General features: G+C 38.1%; 1 protein-coding gene across 1 annotated transcript in view; it reads left to right on the top strand.

The window, feature by feature from the left end:
* The window catches only part of MAN1A1 (mannosidase alpha class 1A member 1), a 157,751-nt gene that overhangs the window by 121,781 nt on the left and 11,954 nt on the right, over nucleotides 1-24,016 (top strand). Inside the window, exons 6-8 of the mRNA XM_069851778.1 lie at nucleotides 6,675-6,798; nucleotides 9,148-9,241; nucleotides 14,174-14,289. Of these exons, the coding sequence (XP_069707879.1) occupies nucleotides 6,675-6,798; nucleotides 9,148-9,241; nucleotides 14,174-14,289 (334 nt within the window). The remainder of the gene's footprint in view (nucleotides 1-6,674; nucleotides 6,799-9,147; nucleotides 9,242-14,173; nucleotides 14,290-24,016) is intronic.

The following is a 24,016-nucleotide window of genomic DNA, read 5'->3' as shown; positions in this document are numbered from 1 at the left end:
TCTCCCTGTACTGATTATCAGAGGAGCCCTGAAGAGATGCGTTTCTCTGAATACCCTTGCTGGAGTTGCACTGCTCTCGCATTTCCCCATCACTCGCAGTCAGACCTGTGGCTGCTAGACACTGTCCCTGTGCTGAATCACACGGTTTGGAGTATGAGCTGTGCAGGCACATCACATGTGGTTGTCATCTTAAGGCTAAAATGTGGAAAAGTGATCCTATGCTTTTGAAATTGTCTGAGGACCACGGGTTTCCTTTTGGGGGGAAAAGCAGGGGATGATGTTTTTCTTTCACCAAAAGAAAGCTAATAATTAAGACCTGCATGCTCAGGGGCTGAGAGTCATGAAGCAGCAAGAAGTGTGTCCTGGGGAACTGGGAGGGAGAAGAAGGAGAAAAAAGCTACAGGAATGTTTGTGTGGCCTTCGCATCGCCCTCTTCCTTTCTCTTGAGCCCCATTTGGGGAAGTCCTTCTGCCTCATGGATGTTGGATGGAGGGGTAGCTGGTGGTACGGAGTGAAGCGAGCAAGCCAAGGCCTGTGGATTGGGCTGGGTAATGTTCTGCTCATGTGGGTTTCTGGTAAAAGATGACTGAGCCCAAGCAATTCCAGTCATAAGTAGTATTGTCTGGGCAGATCCTTTGTTCTCTCATGCATTTTGCATTAAATGTTGAAATTCTCAAGTCTTGCTCTGCCTCCAGCTTGTGGAGTTCTGGTTCCTTCCAGGAAAGGGTGGAGGATAATAAACAATCTCTTTGCAGAGATTGAAACGTTTCTGCTCACTGGTGGCATGAATTTTGATTTGCTAAGTGTTTTGACCCTTTGTATTTGTGTAGTTTCCCTGAGGATTTGCTGTTCCTTTCAGTTGAAAATTAGCTCCTTCTTTATATATATTGAGGATGTAATGTAATTTAAAAAAAATCTTGTAAATATTGTTGTGCCTCTGAATTTCAGTAATTTAAGAAAAAAAATTTAAAAATATTTATGTGTCTTCTGTTGTTACCTCTTCTGGTATGTTCTGTAAGTTTCAGAAGAGATACTGATCTCATACTTTCTGTTCCTATGTACAGAACGACCAACAGTGGTCTGCTGGAAAAATACTGAGTTGGGTTACCAGCAGCCTAGGTCAGTCAGACTCATATTTGCTGAGAATGAACCACAGCAGAATTACAAATACTGTATTTCGGATTCTGTGGCACTGGATGTCCAGTAGCAAAATTTATAAAATAAATGGGATATATCATAAAACAGTGATGGCCTGGCTCATGGCTTGGATAGGCATACATTGCACTGATTAAAACTGGCTGGATGGCCAGGCACGAAGAGTTGTGGTGAATGGAGTTAAATCCAGCTGGCAGCCCCTCACAAGTGGTGTTCCCCAGGGCTCAGTGATGGGGCCAGTTCTGTTTAATATCTTTATCAATGACATGGATGGAGGAATCAAGTCCACCCTCAGTAATTCTGCAGATGATACTAAGTTGGGTGGGCACGTTGATCTGCCTGAGGATAGGCAGGCTCTGCAGAGGGACCTGGACAAGCTGAACTGGTGGGCTGACGCCAATGGCATGAGGTTCAATGAGGCCAAATGCCGAGTCCTCCACTTGAGTCATAACAACCCCAAGCAGTGTTAGAGGCTTGGAGAGGAGTGGCTGGATAACAGTGTGTCCAGGTGGCCAAGAAAGCCAAATATCATCCTGGCCTGCATCAGGAGTAGTGTGGCCAGCAGGATTAGGGAAGTGATCCTTCCCTGTATTTGGCGCTGATGAGTCTCCACCTCGAATACTGTGTTCAGTTTTGGGCTACTCAGAACAAGAAGGACATTGAGATGCAGAGCGCATCCACAGAAGGGCAACAAAGCCGGTGAAGGGTTTAGAGCATAAGCCTTTTGAGGAGCAGCTGAGGGAGCCGAGGTCCTTTAGCCTGGAGAAAAGGAGACTGAGGGGAAACATTATCACTCTCCACAAATACCTAAAAATGGGTTGTAGTGAGCTGGAGATTGATCTCTTCTCCCTTGTAGCTAGTGACAAGACAAGGGGAAATGGCCTCAAGATGCACCAGGGGAGATTTAGGTTGGATATTAGAAGAAATTTCTTTATTGAAAGGGTTATCAAGTAGTGGCACGGGCTGGTTGAGTCACCATTCCTGGAGGTATTTAAAAGAAAAGTAGTTGTCATACTTGTGGACATGGTCTAGTGGCAGGCTTAGCAGGGCTGGATCGATGGTTGGACTTGATCTGAAAGTTTATTTTCAACCAAAACTATTCTCTGATTCTAAATATGCTTTTCTGATCCAGATCCTCACTCAAATTTCACTTAATTAAATAATACTAGTTATAACACTAGTTATAAAAATATGGAAATAACTTCTAAAGTTCTGTTAATATTTTACAGATTTTTTAATAGGTTTTAAGCAGTTTAAGCAGAATGATTTTAGACAGAAATGATTAGAGAAATGTTAAAATACTGCCCTGTAAACTGAAATAATTTCAGAATTGGTCTGGAACTCCAAGTGTAAGTAGTGTGGCTTCTCCTTCCTTCCTGAAGCATATAGAAGGAGTTTTGTTTCTGATTCTGATGTCAGTACATAACTGACGCGTAGTACAAGTTGTATTGAGTAGCAACATAGGAAAACTAAAAAAACACAGTGGCAAAGTAAATCATATAAGGAAAGCAAGATAAAGGAATTTAGCTAATGGAAAGGGTGAGCATCTTACCTGGGGCTCCTTGGCTGTCCTCTGCCAGTGGTGCTATGTATTTATCTCTTTCTGAAGAGTGCATTTGTCAGCTTACAAGTCATTTAGGATATTAAACCATTTTGGAAGAACAACTGAGTGGAAATAAACTGAAAAAAAGTTTTCAGCGCTTTACAAATTTTGATTTGATTGAGATGAATGACCTGCACATAAGTTTGTGCAGCTCACAAACAGAGCCTTAAGATGCCTTTTGAAAATCCCCCAAAATACTGTTATCATTCAGATGATAGATTGCTGCTGTAGTTTCTTGACCTGGGTAATAGGTGCCCTTGGAAGAAAAACTGTAGGAACTTGCAATGTTATACATGGTTTTGCTAAAACTTGGAGTAGAAATAAAACCTTTCACCCAAGCCCCAGGCTTCCAACTCAAGACTTCAGGAAAGCAGCCTGTAACTTCATAACCGAAGAGTAAATAAATACTCAGCACTGACTTTGTGGCTGAAGAGTAAACGGATACCTAGCATTGAGTTTCTTAACTTTGGAGAATTTTGTGGCCTCCCCAATAATAATATTGGTGAAGAGCTTGAAAAATGTCTAGATGCGTTCTTATGCATGGGCAGAAACCAGTGTTTTACTATGCCTGGTTATTAAGATTTACTGGGTTACCGTGTCATTTAATAAATGTACTTATTGTTTATAATTGATTTTACAGAAGTCTTTTTTGATTTCACCCCATCCCTTCACTTGTTTAGGTTCTCTCTTGATTAACAACTGTTCTGTTTAAAAGTATACAATATTTAGGAAAATATTTTTGGGAGTGGAAAAAGGCTGTTAAACAAAAGCCAAAGTCTACTTTCTCTAGTCAAAAAAGACCAGACCGTGTGAAATGTCTCTCATTATGTATACGGAGAACTTTATTGAGTATCCCCCATGCTCCAGTAATTTCTCTTCAGGAGCTGACTGTCTGCATCACCATTTACACTGGGCTGTTGCCTTAAGATAAGGATAGACTTAAATGGAACCAGAAGCAATACTGTGACTGCTTCAGTTAGGATGAGGAAACGTGGAAAACTTAGTGTTTCATTTCCCCCAAAGATGGAGATATGAGACAATATCAGACATCCACAGCTGGAGGTTGCATGAAAGTTAGTTATGGCACTGAATTGCAATTCTTGAGTTCTACCACTTGTTGAAGCAAGCGTCTCAGTTTTGACTTAGAGCACCTGTCTGAGTCTAAACCAACAGATATCCTCATTATTTTGCAGATTTGCCAGAAATATGTTGATGCCTTTCTTTTTTTCCGTAACCAGCTGTCCCAACTGTAAATAATAAAAGCTACATTACATAGTACAGAGATGCAGTATAGAGGTTTCTTTCTACTTTTCTTGCATTAAGGGTAAAGAATGCAAGTTTACTGTTTTCAAATCCTCTTAAGCAAGCAGGATCTTCCACATATGGTAAAACACATTGCTGCATGCAGAAAGGCTGTCGGTAATCGTGCTTGGAAATTTTTCTCGTTAAGAAAATGCAGTACATTAAAATGTTCTGACAGGTTGTGTTGATATGAACAGACATTGTGGTGGAGTGCAAGTATGGACTTCACTACATTTTCTGCCAAGTTTGGTTGGATGCCTTGCTGCAGCAACAGCTCAGTGTTTCCACTTGGAGATTTATTGAGAAATTTAATAGAAGAAAATGTGGACTTTTGCCAGTTATACCATAACATGATAACTTTTCAAAATCTGGAAATATTTCACTTTTTTTTCTGGTGAGCTTTATTTACTGGTAGCGTCTTATGTCATCTCTTTCAATCTGGGTAATTTGGAAACAAGCTAAAATATTGTCATCTAGAATTCAGCAGTTAGGCAGGACTTGGGCCAGTGTGTCCTAGAGATGGTGCCTGTTCTTGGGTGAATAACTAGTCTGTAGGTGTAAGCTCTTCAGTCTGTAAATAAGAGGTTTTCAGACATCTTTCCTACAGTACTCACCCTGATCTTATTTTCTGTAATATCTGATGCTTTTATCTCACCATTTGGAAAAAATTCTGACCCACAATATATTGAAGGCTTGTAAGCCAGGTGGATTTTTCTCCTCAATTTTGTTTTCATCAGAAGTAAAAATCACTCTAATCATTGTAGGAGTGCTCTTAAAATGAAAAATTCAGATCCCATAGAACTTGTGTTCTGCTTCTGTTTTACAAATATTGTATCAAAGTTGGATTGCATGCATCTTTGCGATACCCTGATTTCATTGTGTCATTGATTTTGGCTGCAGCTATGAAGATAAGAAATGTTTTTCTCCTCTGGAGTTTTGAGCAATCACTTGTATCAGAGGATTTGCATGTGTCCCAGCCTCTTGTACCTTTATGGTCAGCCAGCTCACGTGATCTCTTTTCTCCATCAAGTTCTCCCTCCGCTCAGCACTCAGATGAGCTTTGTCACCTCGATGCTTTATGATCTAGGGGAAAGAAAATCTACAGCAAACCAGTGGGGAGCATTTGACAGGTGCTGTGATACTTAAGAAATGGGACAATCCACCACAATCCACCTATCAGTATGTAATATTCTGGGTGTATTTTTGGTGGCACTTGAGTGAGTTCCAGCAGTGTCTTCAGCTCAGGGCCAGGCAGCCAAAGGTGTTGCGTGGTTTAAAGCTGTGACATTTAAGTAGAAAACAAATGTGCTCTTTATTTGAAGCTTTTACTCTGCTTTTGAAGTTTAATGACTTGTTTTTATTTTGTGTGTGTGGTGGAAATCTGAAAATAACATGTTAATGTAGCTAGTGGGGAAATTAGTTTAATGGCATCTTAATTTTAGTATATTGGTTAAGCTTCAGTTACAGACGCTTGACCTTTTGAAGAAGAAATTTTAGTACAGCTGAGGACTTCCATCATGGTGAACTAAAGATGGAGTTTCTTGGTGGTTTGCTTTGTTTTGGTTTTTTTTTCAATATGAGTCACGTTCTTACTCAGGAACAACACCTGATTTTTATGATTGTGCAGATGCTAACTGATGACTGCCGTGGCTTCTTATGTGTAAAAGTGAAATTAATTTTTTATTTATAGGTGTATGGGTGTGTGTAAAGCTGTTTTAACTTAAAAATAAGGAAGACATTCCAGTACATAATGAGTGGGTTTATACCTGACATTCATGCTAATAATATGCTGGTTTAACATGTCATTATTCACTTAGATGTTCTATAAAGTTGACTAGCCTTTCTTTATTTTCAAGGGGGGTTCTGAGTATTGGTGCTGGAGATTTCAAGGGAAAATTCTGTAACTTTTTCTAATGAAACTTTAGGAGACTTTTCATCCTGAATCTCAACCTGCATTAGTTTTGGATGGAGATTGAGAAATAAGTGTGCTTTTTTCTACTCGAGGCACAAACCCCAGGATTAATTTTGCTATGAAGTGTGCTTAGGCCTTAATTAAAACTGAAGTTACTCATCCTGGTTAGAGGACCTGGATAGACAATACCTACATATCTTACTCTATTAAATTCCCTGGTATTAAGAAGGGTATACTGCATGTAGTACTTTTAACTTGAAGCCTCTCCTGTATATTCCAGTATTTTAAAAACTGTTGAATTGTAGAAGGAAGAGTTAAAATTAGTGTGTTGTGTTGGGTACAGGGGAAATGGGTGAAGTATACAAATCTTTTCTCATATTCTGTTTTTGTAATGTCTTTAGACACGATATCTTACAGTGAAACACATGTAGAGCGGTATGAGTATTCAGCTGTTCATGAGCTAAAAAAGTAGCTTGTTGCAAGAAGCGATTCTACAAGCCTGAGCAGAACTGGATGAAATAATTCAAGGTCCCATAGTAAAATCATTGAAGGCTGATGAAGCATCATTTCTTACACAGCTATTACGTACATTTGAAATTAATTCTCTTGATAATAGTATATCTACTACCTGTTATATTTTATTAGCATTCCCTTGTAGATGCTCATGTTTATTTTTCTGTATTTCTCTTTCCCTCAACGTAGTGGAATTGGTCGAAATTGGCCGTGGGCCTCTGGCGGCAGCAGCATTTTGGCGGAATTTGGGACTTTGCATCTGGAGTTCGTACACTTGAGCCATCTGTCTGGAAACCCTGTCTTTGCTGACAAGGTTAGACTGTTCAGTCAAAATCATGTTGTAAAAGATAAGTAATGTGTTGGGAGACTTATCTCTGGGGAGAGATCTGGATTTTTCCTTACTTGTAAGCATTTGTCACAAGAGATAGATGTTTTCTATAGGTTTCCCTAATCACCTTGGCGTGTTCTTGTATTATGAAGTCAATTTTTTTTTCCAAAATCATTGTGATTCATTGTCTTGTATATAGCACTTACCTGACTGTATAAAACACACCATTTCTGATGTGATCTAAATTTGAATAACATGAAATAATCAGACTCTAGAGCTTGCTTCAGTACTTCACCTGAATGTGGTGAAAACAAACATTGACATTATATTAGAGATAATATGTGATGCCTACAGAAAGCAAAGCACCACGGCTAACTCGTGTGATTTCAGCAAGTTTAGTCTTCAAAATATCATATCATCACTCCTATGAGTCAGGTCAGAAAGCCCTTCCATTGCACTTATGTTTAAGAGGTGCTTTGAACTTTTGCAGGGGATGAAAGTCCCCTCTAAACATTCTTTGTCAAAACAGTTGTTTGTGCTTACTAATTCTTCCAAAATTTGATGGAATTTTCTTCTGGGTACTTTTTATTTTCGTGAGCCATGGAAAGCAATTCTTCTCTTTCCCCAAATCCCACCTAGGCCCTTTGCTGTGCTCTGCTTTTTGCATAAATAGTCAGCAAGTGCTGTTCTTTATAATACATTGTATCATTTATCTTTTTTTCCCTAATTAAAATTTCTACTTGTTTTGGTTTTGTGTTCTTACTGTAACTCTCCCATGTTAGCTAAACCTGGTATTATCTATCTAATGATATCGCTAACAGTGAGAATTCAAATGTTTAGCAGCAGATTTAAAATCAGTGGTGAAATCCAAAATGAACAATAGTTGTATCAAACTTCCGAAGGACTGAACGACTTTGCTGTGATACTGTTGTCAGCGCTGGAATAAATTCTGTGAAACTAACCCCCTACCAATTTGAATAAATTTAGTGATGAATTTAAAGACAGAGTTTCTCTAAACAAATCTGGCCGGGGGGAGGGATAGGGTCGAGGAGAGCAGCCACCAGGAACAGCCAGAAACAAACTTGTTAGGTAACTTAATTATATTTTGACATTTTTGCTAATTTAATGTATAACATCTGTTCTACTAAGAGACAAAGTGCGATGAAAGTGTATATGTTAAAAATCCTAGCTTATGGTCCTCTGCTAAAGTGGCATTGAGCGATAGGTGCAAGATGCTGGAAATCTGTTTATGTAAACTGCTCTTAAAACTCTGTAGAGATTTGTGATTCCATGGCCCTCAAAGGGAAGCTGTTCCAGGGCCGGTACGCATGATAAGGAAGAAGAAACACTGCAATAAGCTTTGCATGGAAGTATTCATAGAATAATTCATTAAACGAGGTTTAGAACTCATTGCAGTCTGTATTTGGGCAATGTCTGTTTGCAAAATAGCGTCAAGATGCAGAAGGCAGTGTAGCACAACAAAAATCCTTCAGCAGCTTGGTGTAAGCTAATTTAACTTCTTTCTTAGCAGCTAGTTCACTTGATCTCTAGGCATTCAGGGTGTTATAGTGAAGCTGTCAGTACCTTTTTGTTGCAGTTTCTGGTCTGTGGTGTTCAAGATCTCCATTCTCCCAAGCTGCTACATTTGCTTTTTCTGTGAATATTAAGAATCAGTATTAATTATTTCATATGCTCTGCAATGGATGGTGCTGCTAATGACTCCAACTGCAGAACGTCTGGACTGTAACTGTTTTCCCAAGCCTCTCGTTTGTAGCAAGCTCCTTAACAGTGTTGGTGGGGATCTCGGAGCTGTATGAGTTCCTGTTGGGCAAGCTGGTTTTATGAAGCTCAGTTCCAGCAGTGCTCTCCTTTCCAGGCACAACTGCTTTGCAATTCACTTCTTTCTGCATTTGAACTAGGTCATAGCCTTAATAGTGAATATCATTTCTAATTTGGGTATATGAGGAATATAATGCTGAAGTAGCTGAACTTAGTTGAGGCAACTATCCTTTATGTAATTTGGTATCATCTGGAGGGGTGAGATACTCTGTTTGGCAAGTCCTGAACTTCAAGCTTGCTTTTTTTTTTGTTTCATTACTGGCGTTGACACTGAAGCTCCAGAGTTTTTTGAGGAGCTAATTTACATGCTAATATCAGCTTAGGGGACCCTTTTTAATAGTAGTATGATTGCACAGAGGTATTCACATGTATGTGTTGAATAAGACTATTTTTTTATTTTTAGGGATATTTGCACTTTAAGACTTTTGTACCAGCACTGGTTTATTTTTTTGGGAAAAATGGATCAGTGATCAGTGCTTTGTACCCTTCCAATAGGTAATGAATATTCGAAAAGTTCTAAATCGACTGGATAAGCCAGAGGGCCTTTACCCCAACTATCTGAATCCCAGCAGTGGCCAATGGGGCCAGCGTAAGTAGATAATTTCTTTGTTACTAAGACCAGTCTATCCATGTGCTGTTTGCTGTTGTTAATTTCTTTCAGTCACTGTTATGTGCTTTTTGTATGTATGTAAAGAATTTTTATGAAGTATAAAAAATCACATTGCATCAGGGGCTCTGTACAGTGTAAAGAATACTACAGATATTAAAATAATAATCCTACTTGCTGTATTTTAATGTAGTTTTCTTTGATCTTTCAGTGTGGCTTGAGCAAGCAGGGAAATACCTGAATATGTATTGTTTGGAAAGGAACTTATACTACAAGAGCCTTTTATTCAAAAATTTAAGGTGATCTCTAAAGTAGCTGTTTAAGGAAAAATTATTGGCTCATCTTAATCAAATATTCATATTTTTAGAGTAGTGTGGCTCCACTAAACATTAAAAATAAATAAATAGTCTTTCCAGTCAATACCAACTGTGATTTCTGTTCAAGCTTATTGCCAACAAATGAGGAAGCAAACTAAATAGAACCATGTCACAACATTAATCCCTTTGAAACCATTACCGGAGGCACTAAAATTAGGGAAAGAGTGTCTCATGGTTTAAACCCAGCTGGCAACTAAGTGCTATGCAGCCTGTCACTCACCTCTCCCTCATCAGTGGGATGGGGAGGAGAATGGAATAATAAGTAAAACTCTTGGGTTAAGATAGAGACAGTTTAATAGGACAGCAAATAGAATATACAAGACAAGTGATGCACAGTACAGTTGCTCACCATACATTTGGTACAAATGACTACCAAAGCTCAACCTACCCCAAGCAACAATTGCCCCTCATCTTACTTCTCCGTGCAACCCCTCCACCCCCTACTCCCCCCGTTACATACTAAGCATGTTGTCATAAGGTGTGGGGTATCCCTTTGGTCAGCTGGGGTCAGTTCCCTCCCAGCTTTTTGTGCACCTGCTCACCAGCAGAGCTTGGGAAGCTGACAAGTCCTTGACTTACCATCAGACTCCTTAGCAACAACTAAAAATATCAGTATGTTAGCAACATTATTCTCCTACTAAATCCAAAACATGGCACTATACTAGCTGCTAGGGAGAAAATTAACTCTATCCCAGCTGAAACCAGGACAGAGTATAATAAAATGCTTGAAGTATTTGAACTTCGTAGCACCTTCCTGATGACTGAGCCTTTTCTTGTTATATATTGCATTTTCTGATCTCTGTAACGTGTCCAAAGCCTATGTAGTGTGCAGAGTCACAATTCTAGAGACCCTGCTTCTTTTTCCACTTTCCTGTTTAGGTTCAGTCTACCACCATCCCATTCATGTGACTCGGTGTTCTCTTATTGAAAGAAAACAAGCAAGATATGCTGCCTTGGTCTGAAAAGACATGGGCAGATGAAATGGTCCTGTAGATTACCAGTGATTGAGCTGATTAGATAGGACAGAGAAAAGGACTGGAGAAGTTTTTGAAAATGGTATTGTGTTTAGGATGCAGCCAAAGTGGAAATGAGGCTCTGGAGCCCTTATGGGACTGTCAGTGGTCTGGATACAAAGGCAAAGAATGAGCGTATTATTGAATAAAATATGTTTTTTAATGCTTTGTGTCACTCTCTGAATTAAATAGATGTCAAAAAAGATTGTGCTGCTCAGTTGTATTGTCCTGTCAAGGAGAAGGCAGATACCCTTTATGAATTACAAGTATACCTGTTATTTTAGAAAGCCTTCTAGTCTGCTAGGCTGTGAAGTTTCCTTTAGGTCATCGTGCTACCAGGCCTGTGGCAGGTCTGCATGTGTAACCATTGCCTCCAGTTGGCATTTTGGTATAAAATTTGACATGCATTTACAGATCTGAGACATGTGCCCACCTATTAGCCACATTGTTTTAGCACAGCTTTGTAAAACATTAAAACCTCTCACTGGAGGTCTTGATCGTACAGCAGTAGGTACTGAGTTTGGTTAGAAGGCCACCTCAGCATCTATGAGCCAGGTCCAGTTACCTCCTTCCTCGGAGTCACCCACAGAAACTCATCTTTTTGGTGAGCTGCAATGACAGCCAATCTTACTAGAGGCTGATGCCATTAGCAGCTCTGCCCTGTTTATTTTAAAGCAGTCAAATACTTACTATGCTTTATGGTCTTTGCTGTTTTCCTATTTTTAATATGTCTTATATACTACTCATTCACACTAAATGCCAATTTTTGTTGGTGTGCACAGGAAAACTTACAGTCTGTACTAGCTTTGTTTTCCAGTTGCATGTAGTATTGATGCAGAAATTAACTTCCTGCACATGCAAATAATGGACACAAATGTTGATGCAGGTCAGCCTCTAGCATGCTGAAGCAGCAAAAGCAAATTTGATCTTGTTACATATCTTACCATTCAGTTGCCTCCATTTGGAGACAGTAATTTTTTTTTTCCCCATAGTAGCAGATCAGAATGTAAGACTTGAGAGATGATTTATTTGACATTTCTTTTCAAGGCTGTTTTCAGCTGATTACAACAGGAAAAAAATCTAGACCCCTAATTTGTACAAGGCAGAAGTATTATTTCTCAAACATCAAGCGGGGAGGAAGGGGAAATATCTTTGGAAGATTGCTTTTCTAGCAATGCTATAGCTGTGAAGGACACTGCTGGATCACTGCCATTGTTCCTGTAAATTCATTTAGCCCTTGTTATTTTGACAGTAAACTGACAGTGATTTGCTGCAGCATGCGTCAATTGGATTTGTCTACTGCAATAATGTATATAATAACAGGGCTTATTATTGATGAAACTGTGCTTGTGCTATTTAGTTTGCAAATGTCAGAGGTTTCTATGGTAATTTATTTAGGAAACCATAAAGGTCATTTAAATGCTGCTGTTCAAAGATCAGCTTTCGATCATGGAAAATGTTCTCATTTTTTTTTAAGAAGCTCCTTTTCCTTTTGGATCATGAACATTTAATTAAATAAATGGTGTATTCCTTCCAGAAATTTAATACATCTCATTCAAAAGAGGAGAGGGCACGGGAAAACTGTTTATAACCCAGATTTGATGATACAGTGTTATTTGTTAGGCAAAGGGACAGGATACATTTGGAGCGCTAAATTATTTTTTTGTATGTCACAGGGTAGTGGAGGAAAAAGACACTGCTAATAAAGTTTGAATAGAAAAAAATTGTATCTTTTACATTTGCATGGTTTTGCAACCTATTCAGAAATTGAAAGGGCACATTTCAGGAGGTGAAGATAGAGTTTAAAAATAAATTCCCTGTGTTCTTTTAAATTCCACCAACAGAGACATAACTTTGAAGCTAACATCAGAGTTAGGTGTTGGGAAGTATGAGTTCTGTACCACTAACCCTTCTGCATCTTGTTTTATGAGCCTGGATTACACTGTGTTTTGCTTTTCTCATGCCCAGAATTTTGTGGTATGACTCAGAAACTTGCTGCATGATACGTGAACTTATATGTGTACAGTCTCCATCCTGGATGCTTTGGGTGGAATTAGTGGACCACTTCCGCACTGTAAAATTGATTGTTATGAATGAGTAGTCATGGTAAAAAAGCACTTAGAAATCCTTTCACTGAAGACTCAACAAATCCCAAATCCCTTAATGTTACCAGGAAGCACCAACTTAAAAATGCAGACCTCTAGCTAGTGTTCTTAGTTTGGTGGATCTCAGAGAAACACTTCATATGTATATATATATGTATATATATACATATGTATATTAATACACACACACACATGCACACACACTACAAATGCAGATATAGATTTGTAGTATTTTATAAATTTAAGGGCTTCTACGCTGAAATCATATGATAGCCCACTAAGATTTTGCCAGGAGTCTTTTAGGCTCTTGGACACTGAGTGCTACCATGTGCAAACAGCTACAAGCATGAGCAACTTTCACATCACTAGTGCAACTGATACCAACCAGTCTGACTCCTGTGGCGATAGTGTTTGCAGGGTCGCATCCTAAATGTGTGCAGTTGAATCAGCACAGCATCTGTAGTACCAGATCATTTCACACAGTAAGCATAGCGCAGAATAAAGCAGTGTGATAGCAATGATCATCTGTAGATGGGGTAAAGTCTTGGGGATTTTTTTTCTTTCTTTTTTTTTGCTTCCTTTTAGGACCAATGCTGAGTTCTTAAAGCAGCCAGATGTTCAGAAGTGTAGTGTTATTTTTAAACACACAGCTCAGCATTTTGAAATACCATAAAATAACCTGAAGTTCAACTCTGCAGTAAGGAGCTAAAATAGTTTTGGCAACTTTTATGAGGTGACTTTAATAGAGCATTAGTGAATAAAAGAGCAAATAATAGAATAGTTAGGGTTGGAAGGGACCTTGAAGATCACCCCCCTACCATGGGCAGGATCATCCCACTAGATCAGGCTGCCCAAGGTCCCATCCAACATGGCCTTGAACACCTCCAGAGATGGGGCATCCCCAACTTCCCTTGGCAACCTGTTCCAGTGTCTCACCACTCTCATGGTGAAGAAATTCTTCCTAATGTCTAGTCTAAATCTTCCCCTCTCCAGTTTATGCCTGTAACAAATGAAAACAATGCCTGCATGTTAAGACCGGTAAGTCTTTGTAAAATTAGAGAGATCTTTCTACTTTTTTTTCCCTGTTTTTAGGATAAAAAAGAACTTTGATTAATACACTTTTGTATAGGATGGACTACATTAATTAGATGTTACACATATAAATTCTTGTTTCTCTGCCATGAACTCTGTGACACATTATGGATATTAAATAACTATGGTTCCTTACCTTGATGAAGAGGTTAGCAATTAAAGAAATAATTCCCTGTATGTACCAGTCAAGTTTTCCCTGAGGTTCCAGACATAAATTTGTTTAAGGCTGTTGTAGGAACATTAAATGCACTGTTCCAAATTGTATTTGTATTTTAATGCTCAGACTGAAGATGAAATTGCTGCTGAATCTCTTTCTCCCCTTTCTAGATCATGTCTCCATTGGAGGGCTTGGGGATAGTTTTTATGAATATTTGCTCAAGGCATGGCTGATGTCGGACAAGACAGATGAAGAAGGGAAGAAAATGTATTATGATGCTGTCCAGGTAAATAATAATCTAATCTACAGTAATCCTAAGGAGACATGCTCTGGCAACAATGTGAGGGATTTATGCTTTTGCCATCACAGTGCAGTTTTTTTTTAAAGAATTAGTTTCTCTTTTTAAAAAAACTTTATCAAATATAAATGCTAGAGGAATACGGATACTGTGGGAGAGTCTTGAAGTGTAGCTATTTTTTTTCCAACTGAAATACAGTCAGTTTTCTCTGACAGTGGAGAAGAAAAGTATAAAATATTCAACAAGAAATGTATTTACAAGTAGCTCTCAGAAGTTCAATTCTTTTTTCCTTGGTTTTCCTTAAATGTATTCCTTTTGTCTTTTTCCCTTATATCCAGGAGGGAGTTCCTCTCTTGGGTTTCAGCCTTGTAATTTAGCCATTAGAGAATTTTGATTGTGGTCAACATAGGGAGCAATATATTATGATAGATAATTATAAATGAAAATAGTGTTTGTTGCATAGTGACATTTTGTTACAAGCATATATTTGCCAGCTTCTGTGAAACAGCTGCTTGTTCAAATTGAACACAAGAGAAAGTTTTAAAAAATCAGAATTATTCTTACTTACATTTCTACGTAGTATTTTATTTATGATCCTTCTGTCTGCAATTTGCTTTGTTACTGATGGTGTTTCCTTAATATACTGTTTGGGGAGAAGTAATGGTTTTGGGACACTAGATTGAGGCTCAGGAAGTATTAAGTTTCAATTCATATTTACTGGCTTTCTTTGCAGTCTTGGGCAAATGACCTATTTTTTCAGTTCTTTGCTTTCAGATATGTATAAAAAAGGATAATATCTCTTTTTTTCCCCATCTTTTCATTTCTTTTGACTGAAAGCTCTCTGGGGCTAGGACTTTTATTTCTTCTTAACTGTGTGTATGTACAGTGCCTCTGTAGACAAGGCTTCGAGATGCTAAGCAATATCTGCCTGTTCTTTCATACATTTGGAAATGTGCTGTCCCTAGAGGAGAGGCATAAGTCTCCTTTTACTTCCCACACTGAAAAAAACAGGTGACATTTTAAAAAAATACAACTCTGGCTCATTGCAACTATTTTTTGTTGTTGTTGTTAGAGAGAAAAGTCATATGTGATGATTTGAGAGAGGGTGTGGTCTCTGGTGGTAGTAAATTTGACAACCAAGTATCCTCTGCTAAGAAAATCCTACCTTTAATTTTTGTAAGTGCAGATTTGGATGCAGTCATTCTCATTTTCACTGCTAACGTGGTTTCAGCTTCAGAGCAAAAGGTGGGTTTTAAATTAGGTTTGAGTGCATCTGAGGCTGTATAACATAAGAACAGTGTTACTGCCATTAGGTTGGCTCAGCTATTAGATTGGCAGCCAAAAAGGGAGAACAAAGTGTCTGATAATACAGTATCAGCTCATCCTACCACGGAAGGCATTTTGAAGCACCTCAAAGCTGCTTCTAGTGTTCTGCTTCCACTGATTTAATAACATCAGGTTTTTCTTTTAAATACGTACTTACACAGGGTAAGTGCTAGTGCATAGACACATGCAATAAGAGACATGGTTTTGCTAGTACAGCTATTCTGGAAGCTGCTGTGAGTAGAATGTTTTAGAACTGTTGCAGCTGTCACCCTTGTTGGCAGGACCATGAACGTCTTGTCTCCCACCCTGCCAAGGAGCACCAGAAGCACGTTGATCCCAGCTGATAACAGAGAGTCCAAGAGAGCCCAGTGCCTCAATGGCCAGCACTGGGTAGCTCCTACTAAGGCTGAAGTTTCACCTTCTAGCTTGAGCACAGCTGGAGTGAGGTACATGAGGAAATCTCTCTTGCCTTACACCACGTAAGTGGATGTGCTGTTCCATGTCAGCTGCACAGTGGCAGTGTGCCTGGGTCACTCCTTAGCCAACCCAAACTGCCCAGCAGGTTGGCTGGGTGGAATGCTACCTGCTGTTGGCTGGTCATCGCGGGGAGATGGCCAGGAGTGGCTGTACATCTCCAGTGCAGCAGGCAGGGCCTCACGCTCCAATATGTGTCTATGCAGGGTGAAACAGCACAGCTTTGTTTAAATGCATGTCTTAGCTATACCATGATAACAGCCTCCTTGAGTATGGAATTTGTCATCCTCAGGTGTTGGCAGGGAGAAGAAGCAGTGATGGCGGGCACAGTATGCAGCCAGCTCTCCCTGCTCTTAGCATTGAGCTGGGGGGCAGAATTGCCTGGTCAGCAGCATCACTGAATGTGGCAATATCAGTGACAGCGTCTGAGCTCTGCTGTATATGACTAGATTTAAAGTACCTACAACCTTAATATTTTTTAGTAGTACTAGCTCTTAAGCCATCCAACCATCGTGTCTGTCCAGAATGTCAGTGTTTGGGAGGGCCAAGTGGTCACTAAACACATGCTATGTTTTGCCATGGTGCTGGCTGAATGCTATTTCCAGTCATTTTTGAGCGATGGTCTTCATGTTCTCCTTTTTCTATACCGAAGTACACTTGTACTAAAGCTGAAAGTGTACATGCAGCATGTGGAGGTACAGCTTGATGGAGTAATGTAGCTTGTTCAAAAAACAGCAGGGAAGTTGCAGTACTGCAGAAACTGCAGACTGCTCAGGCCCCATTGAGATGCCAGGTCCTTCACTGGAGTTACTAGCCTGTTTTGAAATCCGTCCTGATATTTGCTTTATTGCTATTGATAGCTTATTTACCTAAATTAAAGCTAATTCAATTCTCTGCACAAGCTGCAGTCTTTCTTTATGACTGAGCCTACAGAGTTTGGGCATTCTGAGTCTGCTTCTGCTATTTTCTTAGATAAATTTCCCCCGACACTTTCAGAGTCTTTTAAGATTATGCCAAAGGGAATGGCGTGATTATTCCTAGCTGTTCAGTCCAGAACATACTCACCAAATTCTGCAAGAGCAATGTGAAGGTTTGGTGCCTAATTCAATACCTTCCGCTATCCAGAAACCATGAATGAAAATTCACGGTGAGTTATAACTCACTATGAAAAACTGAAATTTATTTAGGTAAAGCTTTGGGCTTGTTTATTTCTTACATTGTTCTGTTGCTTATATTAAAAACAAAGACTTATTCTATTAGATTTTTTTTTGTAGCACCTACAGATTGGTTTATGGTATAAGTTGAAAGAAATAACTAAGATGTCAAACTGGATTTTAAAACTATTTCTGCCTGGCATGAATAAGATGCCTGTTAGGCTGATGTTATCTAAAAATCTTATTTCTAATGGGAAAAGGGACAGAGATAGTCTTATTTTGAATACTAGAGCATAATATGGATGTATTTCAAGGCCATCAGAGGGATTCATAAAAAAGACAAGTGCAAAAAGACAAGTGAATGTAGTTTTACATTAAAAATGCTTTTTTAAAAAAAGCAAGGCATATAATGTTCTGATTCACATAATGTAGGAAGAGATTTTCTTTAACTGGTTTCAACAGGTAGAACGTAACATTTAATTACAAAACAAACCTGTTAGAGCTTTTAGTCCTGTTTTGAGGATGTATCTGCCCATAGAATAAACTAGCAGTCTTTGCAAGTATCAGGACAGGAACCATCCCACTCTTTTCAGTTAACACAGCTGATCTCTGTGATGCAATTGAGTAGGTCTAGTAAGAGAATATGGTAATTTAGAGCAAAAATGGACCTTGTGGGTTCAGTTAATCTAGTCTAGCAACAGGCAACTGCATCAAGTCCTCCCCTCTTGAATGTGTCAGCCCTCATTTTTTAAGTTGAAGGACAATTTTCCCACTACTTCTGTTAGCAGGTTGTCTCACACTTTATGTTTGTTGGTCAAGTATCTTTTCCAAATTTTCCCATTACATTTATGTGTGGCTATTGGTGCAAATTTCCTGCAATATTCCTTCTCTCTCTCTGACACTGCCTTCATCCCCTTCTCAGTGTGTTTCTAGAGAAGTGGCATATCTAAAAGCTGTAAAGCGAGCAGTAACTCGGCCCAGAAGAGCTTCACAGCAAGAGGGAGGTTCCCTCAACAGCAATTCCCAAGCAGCTCAGTTCAGTGTAGTGCACAGTGGTCCTGTGGTGCCAGAGAGGCAAAGCCACTGTGATCTGCAGTTTTACCTCTAGAAAGGGTGCTTTATGTCCAAAGGAAGCTATAGGGTTTTTATTTTGGTTTGGGGTATTTTTGGCTATATTAACTTTGTCTGCATTGAGCAGTGAATATTTTGCAGAGCTGTCAAGATTTCCGCCTTTCAGATAAATAAAACAAACCCGTGTAGACTCCTTTATCATTAAAATGAGGGAGAGAACAAAGTGCTAGCAAAATGAAAACATGATATTGGCAGATAGGCCCTTTTCATCTCCAGACTTCCATGAGGGTCTGTTCAGCTGTGGTGACAGTCTGATGGCTGCTCTGTGCTGATTGCAGTTTCCATTAAGTTGCTTGAAGTGCTTTGCTTTGTGATCATAGTGATCTTAAAAATTACATTACTTGTTTGGACAGTGACAGAACTGCAACAACTCAGAATAGATTGCCGTATCGGGTAAAGCCAAAAGTATATTAATGAACTGAATATTCAATACTTGAACAGTTCTTGGCATTGAAGGAAGTACATAAATAGGACAGGCAGGGAGGTGTAATTAAGAGCCTGTCTTCAAAATGGAACAGTTAGTGCAGGGGACTCAGCATTCCTATTGCTTACATTTGGGCAGAGAAGGGGGTTATTTTCTACAACTTAAATGTGTAAGAATGAAAAAATATGCAGTTTATTTGCATATTTTGTCAGCTGTCATGTTTAAAATATTTATCACTAAGCTGCACTGGTGTTCTGCAAGTAGCGATAGGGTAGCTCTATTATGTAGGAACACAAGATTTATTACATTTAACAGATGAGAACGTCCAGAGGACTCACTGCTCCTTTTTATTCTCTTTGCTATATTTCCCCACTTGACAGGAGTTTTGAGGCTCTCTCAACTGCCTAGAGAAACCATCAAGGCTGGAAACAGGCTTCTGCAGATTTTTTAATTCTTAATGATTTCCTTATGACCACACAATGTCTATATTTTGAACTATAGAAAGTACTTAATAAGAGATTACGTTGTTAACAGGCTGTCAGGAGAAGCAGCAAGCTATGAGGTTGTTAGGACTCTTTAAGGAAGAATTTAACTAGAAAAGTCCTGTGAGATAAATGTTTTGTTTGTGACTTGGCTCTTGTCAGAGCAGCCATGTCCTTAATATTTGTGCTGGTTTTGACAGCAAAAAAAGCTTGTTGGGGCAATAAATACTCTAGAATATTCAGGAAATACATAATATAACATTTTGAGAGTGGCTTGCTTTGATTCATGACATTCCATTAATACTGTTTTATGAATAAATCTAGCCTTCTTATAGCAGACAGCATTATGCACATTTACTGCAAGAGCATTGGTGCTCTTAGAGACACTAATAGATCTGTACAGGGAGGGAAAAAAGAGTAAGTAGATTTTCAGGCAAAAGTAAATTATCAGCTCTCCTCTAGAAATTAATAATTTCTTTAGTGATCAGATGGATAAGTACCATAATAGTTAAATGCTTGCCAACATTTCCAGTTTTAAAATGTAGGCACCTCTATTATAAACATTTCATTTCACATGTAAGCTTGTCTGTGTAACACGTCTTAAGTCCAAAATCAGTAAGTACCCAGTTGCTTTCAAAATGTTTCTTGTATATTATGTTTAAACAAATGAAAGTTCTTCTGTGTTCAGATTTCAGTTTTGATTTTTTAAAGTGCAGTTAAGTAAGCAGTGAGGACCTCAAGATGGCAGTTTTCTTTGGCAGAAGTGTTTAAACAAATTGTAAGAAGGGCTTGAACTTTCTATTCCATTCTGTTATTTCTGGCAGTATATTTCCATGTGACTCATGCATATTGCAATACATATTTAAAACTCATATGAAGGATATTTAAGAGAACATAATCAACCACTAAATATAAAGCTTAAAACAAAATTGTGTAATGTTTTTTGCCATCTCCAAAATAGCTATAATAATGCAACAATGCAAATCTTAAATCTCTTATAATAAACTCATTGGAATTTTTGATAAAGAATAAATTTGATCAATTATGAAGATTGCTGAAGGAAAGTACCTACTACATTAGGTCAACTCCATACAGAAAACATGAGTGAAACTCAAAGTCAAGAAAATTTACAAACTCACACATGCAAAATTGCCATAATCCTGACCTGCCTCTACTGTGTGCTGTCTCAAAGCAATTACATGTATTAGTGCAAGCTGTAAATATTAAAATAAATAAGCAGTTGACATTATACATCTTTGAATTATCGGAAATGTCACATGGTAGAATTCTCTTTCATATTCACTGTTGCTTCAAATCATCAAAATACTGTTTATGAAGAAGCTTCCTGGGGGAAGATAAATATATTAGAAGTTTGGACCGAAATAATTTATAGTGCTTTGTTATAAAGAAGCCTGCAGAGTTGTAATTATCCCCAAAACAAACACTATAAAACCTGTAAATTTAGAACTAGGATAATATTTTTGTAGTTTCAAATTTATTATGCTGTGGAAGTCTGTAACTGTGACTTGCAACACAGTTTCTTCTCCAGCTACAGTGACATCTTGAGGTGGGAAATGAAACCTGGTTTCATTTTAAAAAAAAAAAAGTCATTTAAATTCATGAATCATAATGAAACGATTATTGTAAAATGAGAGATAAAATGCCTAAGTGCTAGAGGAAGTAGGACTGCAGTTTTACATTCCATTTTGAGGTTTTTAGTTTGTTGTCCCTGCTCCTTTAGCACAACTATTTTGTGGCGTATGTTTATTTTGAATTGAGCAACTTTGACGTGCAGAACATTTTTCTTGAGAAGCCTGCCTCTGTGCTCTGTGAGCATTAGTAACTGTCAGTATAATCCACCAAGCGAATACCCTCTATTAAAAACAAGCTTGTTGATTGGGTTTTTTTTACTTATTTAAACAGTGAGGTTATTTCAGTTCTGCATCCTCTCTGTAAGCAAACCAGTTCAACATCTTAAACAACTCAAAGGGTAAATGAAGAAGTTCCCAAACCCAAAATCAAGTTGCAGATTGAGGAACGGGAGCTGGGGGGTGAAGACAGTATTATTATGTTAAGTTATTATTACAGTATTAATTGCTTCTCATTCCTAGCAATCCCCAAGGGTCAAGAGAAGCTGGCACAGTGGTATAAGAGGGTCCCAGCTCCCTGGCACACAGGTTCTTCCGGTGACCCAGGACAGGCACAAAAGAAGAAAGAAGGAAAATGATTGTTTTTTAGTAGGGACCAGTTCTGCTTATTTTTGCAAGTGTTTGGGACCAGCAGTATAAAGTATAAAGACTAAGGAACAGGCTGATAAGCAGAGAACACAAAATATATTGCCTTAAGAAAGGAAGCAGGAGAGGGAGGAAACTAGGTTGGGAAAAATTGGAGTTTCTTTTTTGTGCTGTCAATAACAGATTACACACACAAGCAACGTGCAATCCTGTAACCTAAATGATTCATAATGTCTCATTCACTGCAGTTCTTCCAGTGTGGCAGAAAGGCAAGGGTATAATTTTAACATGCAAACTCATGAGGAAGATGCCAGGAGTAATATAAAGGTGCACTCGAGTTACAATTCAAACTGCAATAGGGACTTTCAGTGTTTCTAATTGAGTGCTTAAGCATTTTTACAGTTGTTGTATAGAAGGAATAATCTCCCACAAGGTGGAAAAAGAGTAATTTAGCTAAAGGCTTTATTGCAGTGAGGACTGTAAGCCGAGCCTTACATAAAAGCACAAAAAAAAATTGCCAGGAACTGTGTCAGCTGTAAAAGTTAGTCTGGCTGTAAGAGTTTACAGGTACACTACAAACCATGTGTCATATCAGCTTTACATGTAGGAAATTTATTTCTTTAAATATCTGGCAAATCTTCTTTATCTTTTTTATTTTCCTTTAGTTTCCCTTCCTTCTTCTCCTTTTTGTTCCACTACAGGCTAGAGTCACATTGCAGAAACTGCAGCAATACATTTTGGAAAACAGTAATGTGAAATTTATATTCCCTTAAAAGACAAACTGTGCCAGTCCAAACAATTATCCATCAGTAATGTATTTTCAGCTAATCAAAGGCCACATTCCTCTAGCTTTTTTGATTATTTTCAGATACTGTACATTGGTTGATATTGACAATATCCATTACAGTAAAATGAAATAATAATCTGTGTTATGATAAATGTGACACCACTTGATCTGCAAGCAGTGCAAGAAAAAATTATTCATAGGTGAGGACCAAGTTCTAATAGAGCTGCAATTCAATTAAAAGTGTCCCTTTATTAACTGCATAGATACTTATATCAAAATAAAAGTAAATTGATTCCAAGTATGAAATTGAGAATTAATTCTATGAAAAAGAGCATTTTACTTGGGTGGATCTTTGTCACCATACTACCTATTCTCCTTTTATAATAACTTGTTTTATTAACTTGATTTTCCTGCCAGAACTGTACCCACAGCATTGCAGATAGCAAGTAGCATTTCCCTATGTGACTGTAACCTTACTTTTCCATCCTACTGCTCAACTTTGGAGACCTGTATTATACCTTCATTGAAATTGATAGTATTTCTTCCTCATCCCAGTACTTTCTTGATTTTGCATTCAAGGTTTTTCTTATATTTGAAACAATTGCTCATTTTTTCAGCTCTTCTGGACCTCACGCTTATTTAAAAAATTAATCTTTCAGAAAGTTCAGTCCAGCCTGGTCATGCCACCTCTGTAGAACTCACTGAAAATTATTTCAATGTGCTTCTCACAGAAGTACATACCATTATGTTATAATAAAAAATAATATTAAAAATGTATTTTGGAATTTCCACTAGATGGATGATAGATGGCACTTTAGTAGTTTAAGTATAGATTCAGAATTGGTAATTGAAAGAGTACTGGGTTTTGTTTATTGTTTACATTGAAAATATTTTATTATACTAATGCATTATACAAACTGCATTTCAGAAAAAGGGCCTTAATAATATTTGAAAGTAAATTCTGAAATTAAACTATAGTTAGGTTGGACTTACAAGAAAAAGAAAGGTTTTACCACATCTTAAGGCTGCAAGTAGTGTTATCAGTAAAAAAGTTCAAAATGTCAATACATCCATCAATAGTTAATGTTGGGGAATTTCTTTTATATGTTCTACTCATGCAGGTTATACCTTTTTTTTAAGATCAAAAGCATTTACGTGCTGATTTTTTATATTAACTTTTTTTTTATGTTGAGTTCCTGAAACAACGGGAACACACCTAAAAAATTCATCAGAATCTGACACTTCGATACCATGCTGGAATTATTCCAAACTTCATGCAACTTTTGATGCTGCAAATTCAACTGCAGGTCTTTGGAGAATGTTGTTTCAGGGCAAGGAGAGTAGATAATTAGTGATGAGAGAAGGGAAACTTTTTTCTGATTAAACCAGTTTGTCTATCTCAGACCAAAACTGGCCCATGAAGCTTTTGACCGTCCCCTTTGTAGGCTCCCTGGTCTTGGTTGTGTGAGCTCTGCTGGTACACCACCCAGTACCACAAAAAAGAGCTACTGGCTTTCTGGGAAGGGACAGTTCTCTGCCTCTCATGCATTACAAAAGCTATTTGTTTGAGGTCATTTTGTATAAATGATGTAACTTATACAAACTATTAATGCTTCATAACTTCATAGAACTTAAATGAAGCTTAGGCTTCATGGAGACACAGTATTTATTTTCCTGTCTTCCAACATATGAGTTTGTTGATG

This window comes from Phaenicophaeus curvirostris, chromosome 2 (genome assembly GCF_032191515.1).
Source record: "Phaenicophaeus curvirostris isolate KB17595 chromosome 2, BPBGC_Pcur_1.0, whole genome shotgun sequence".
Classification (NCBI taxonomy): Eukaryota; Metazoa; Chordata; class Aves; order Cuculiformes; family Cuculidae; genus Phaenicophaeus; species Phaenicophaeus curvirostris.
Note: the sequence above shows the minus strand (reverse complement) of the source record. Positions and strands in the feature narration are given on the sequence as shown.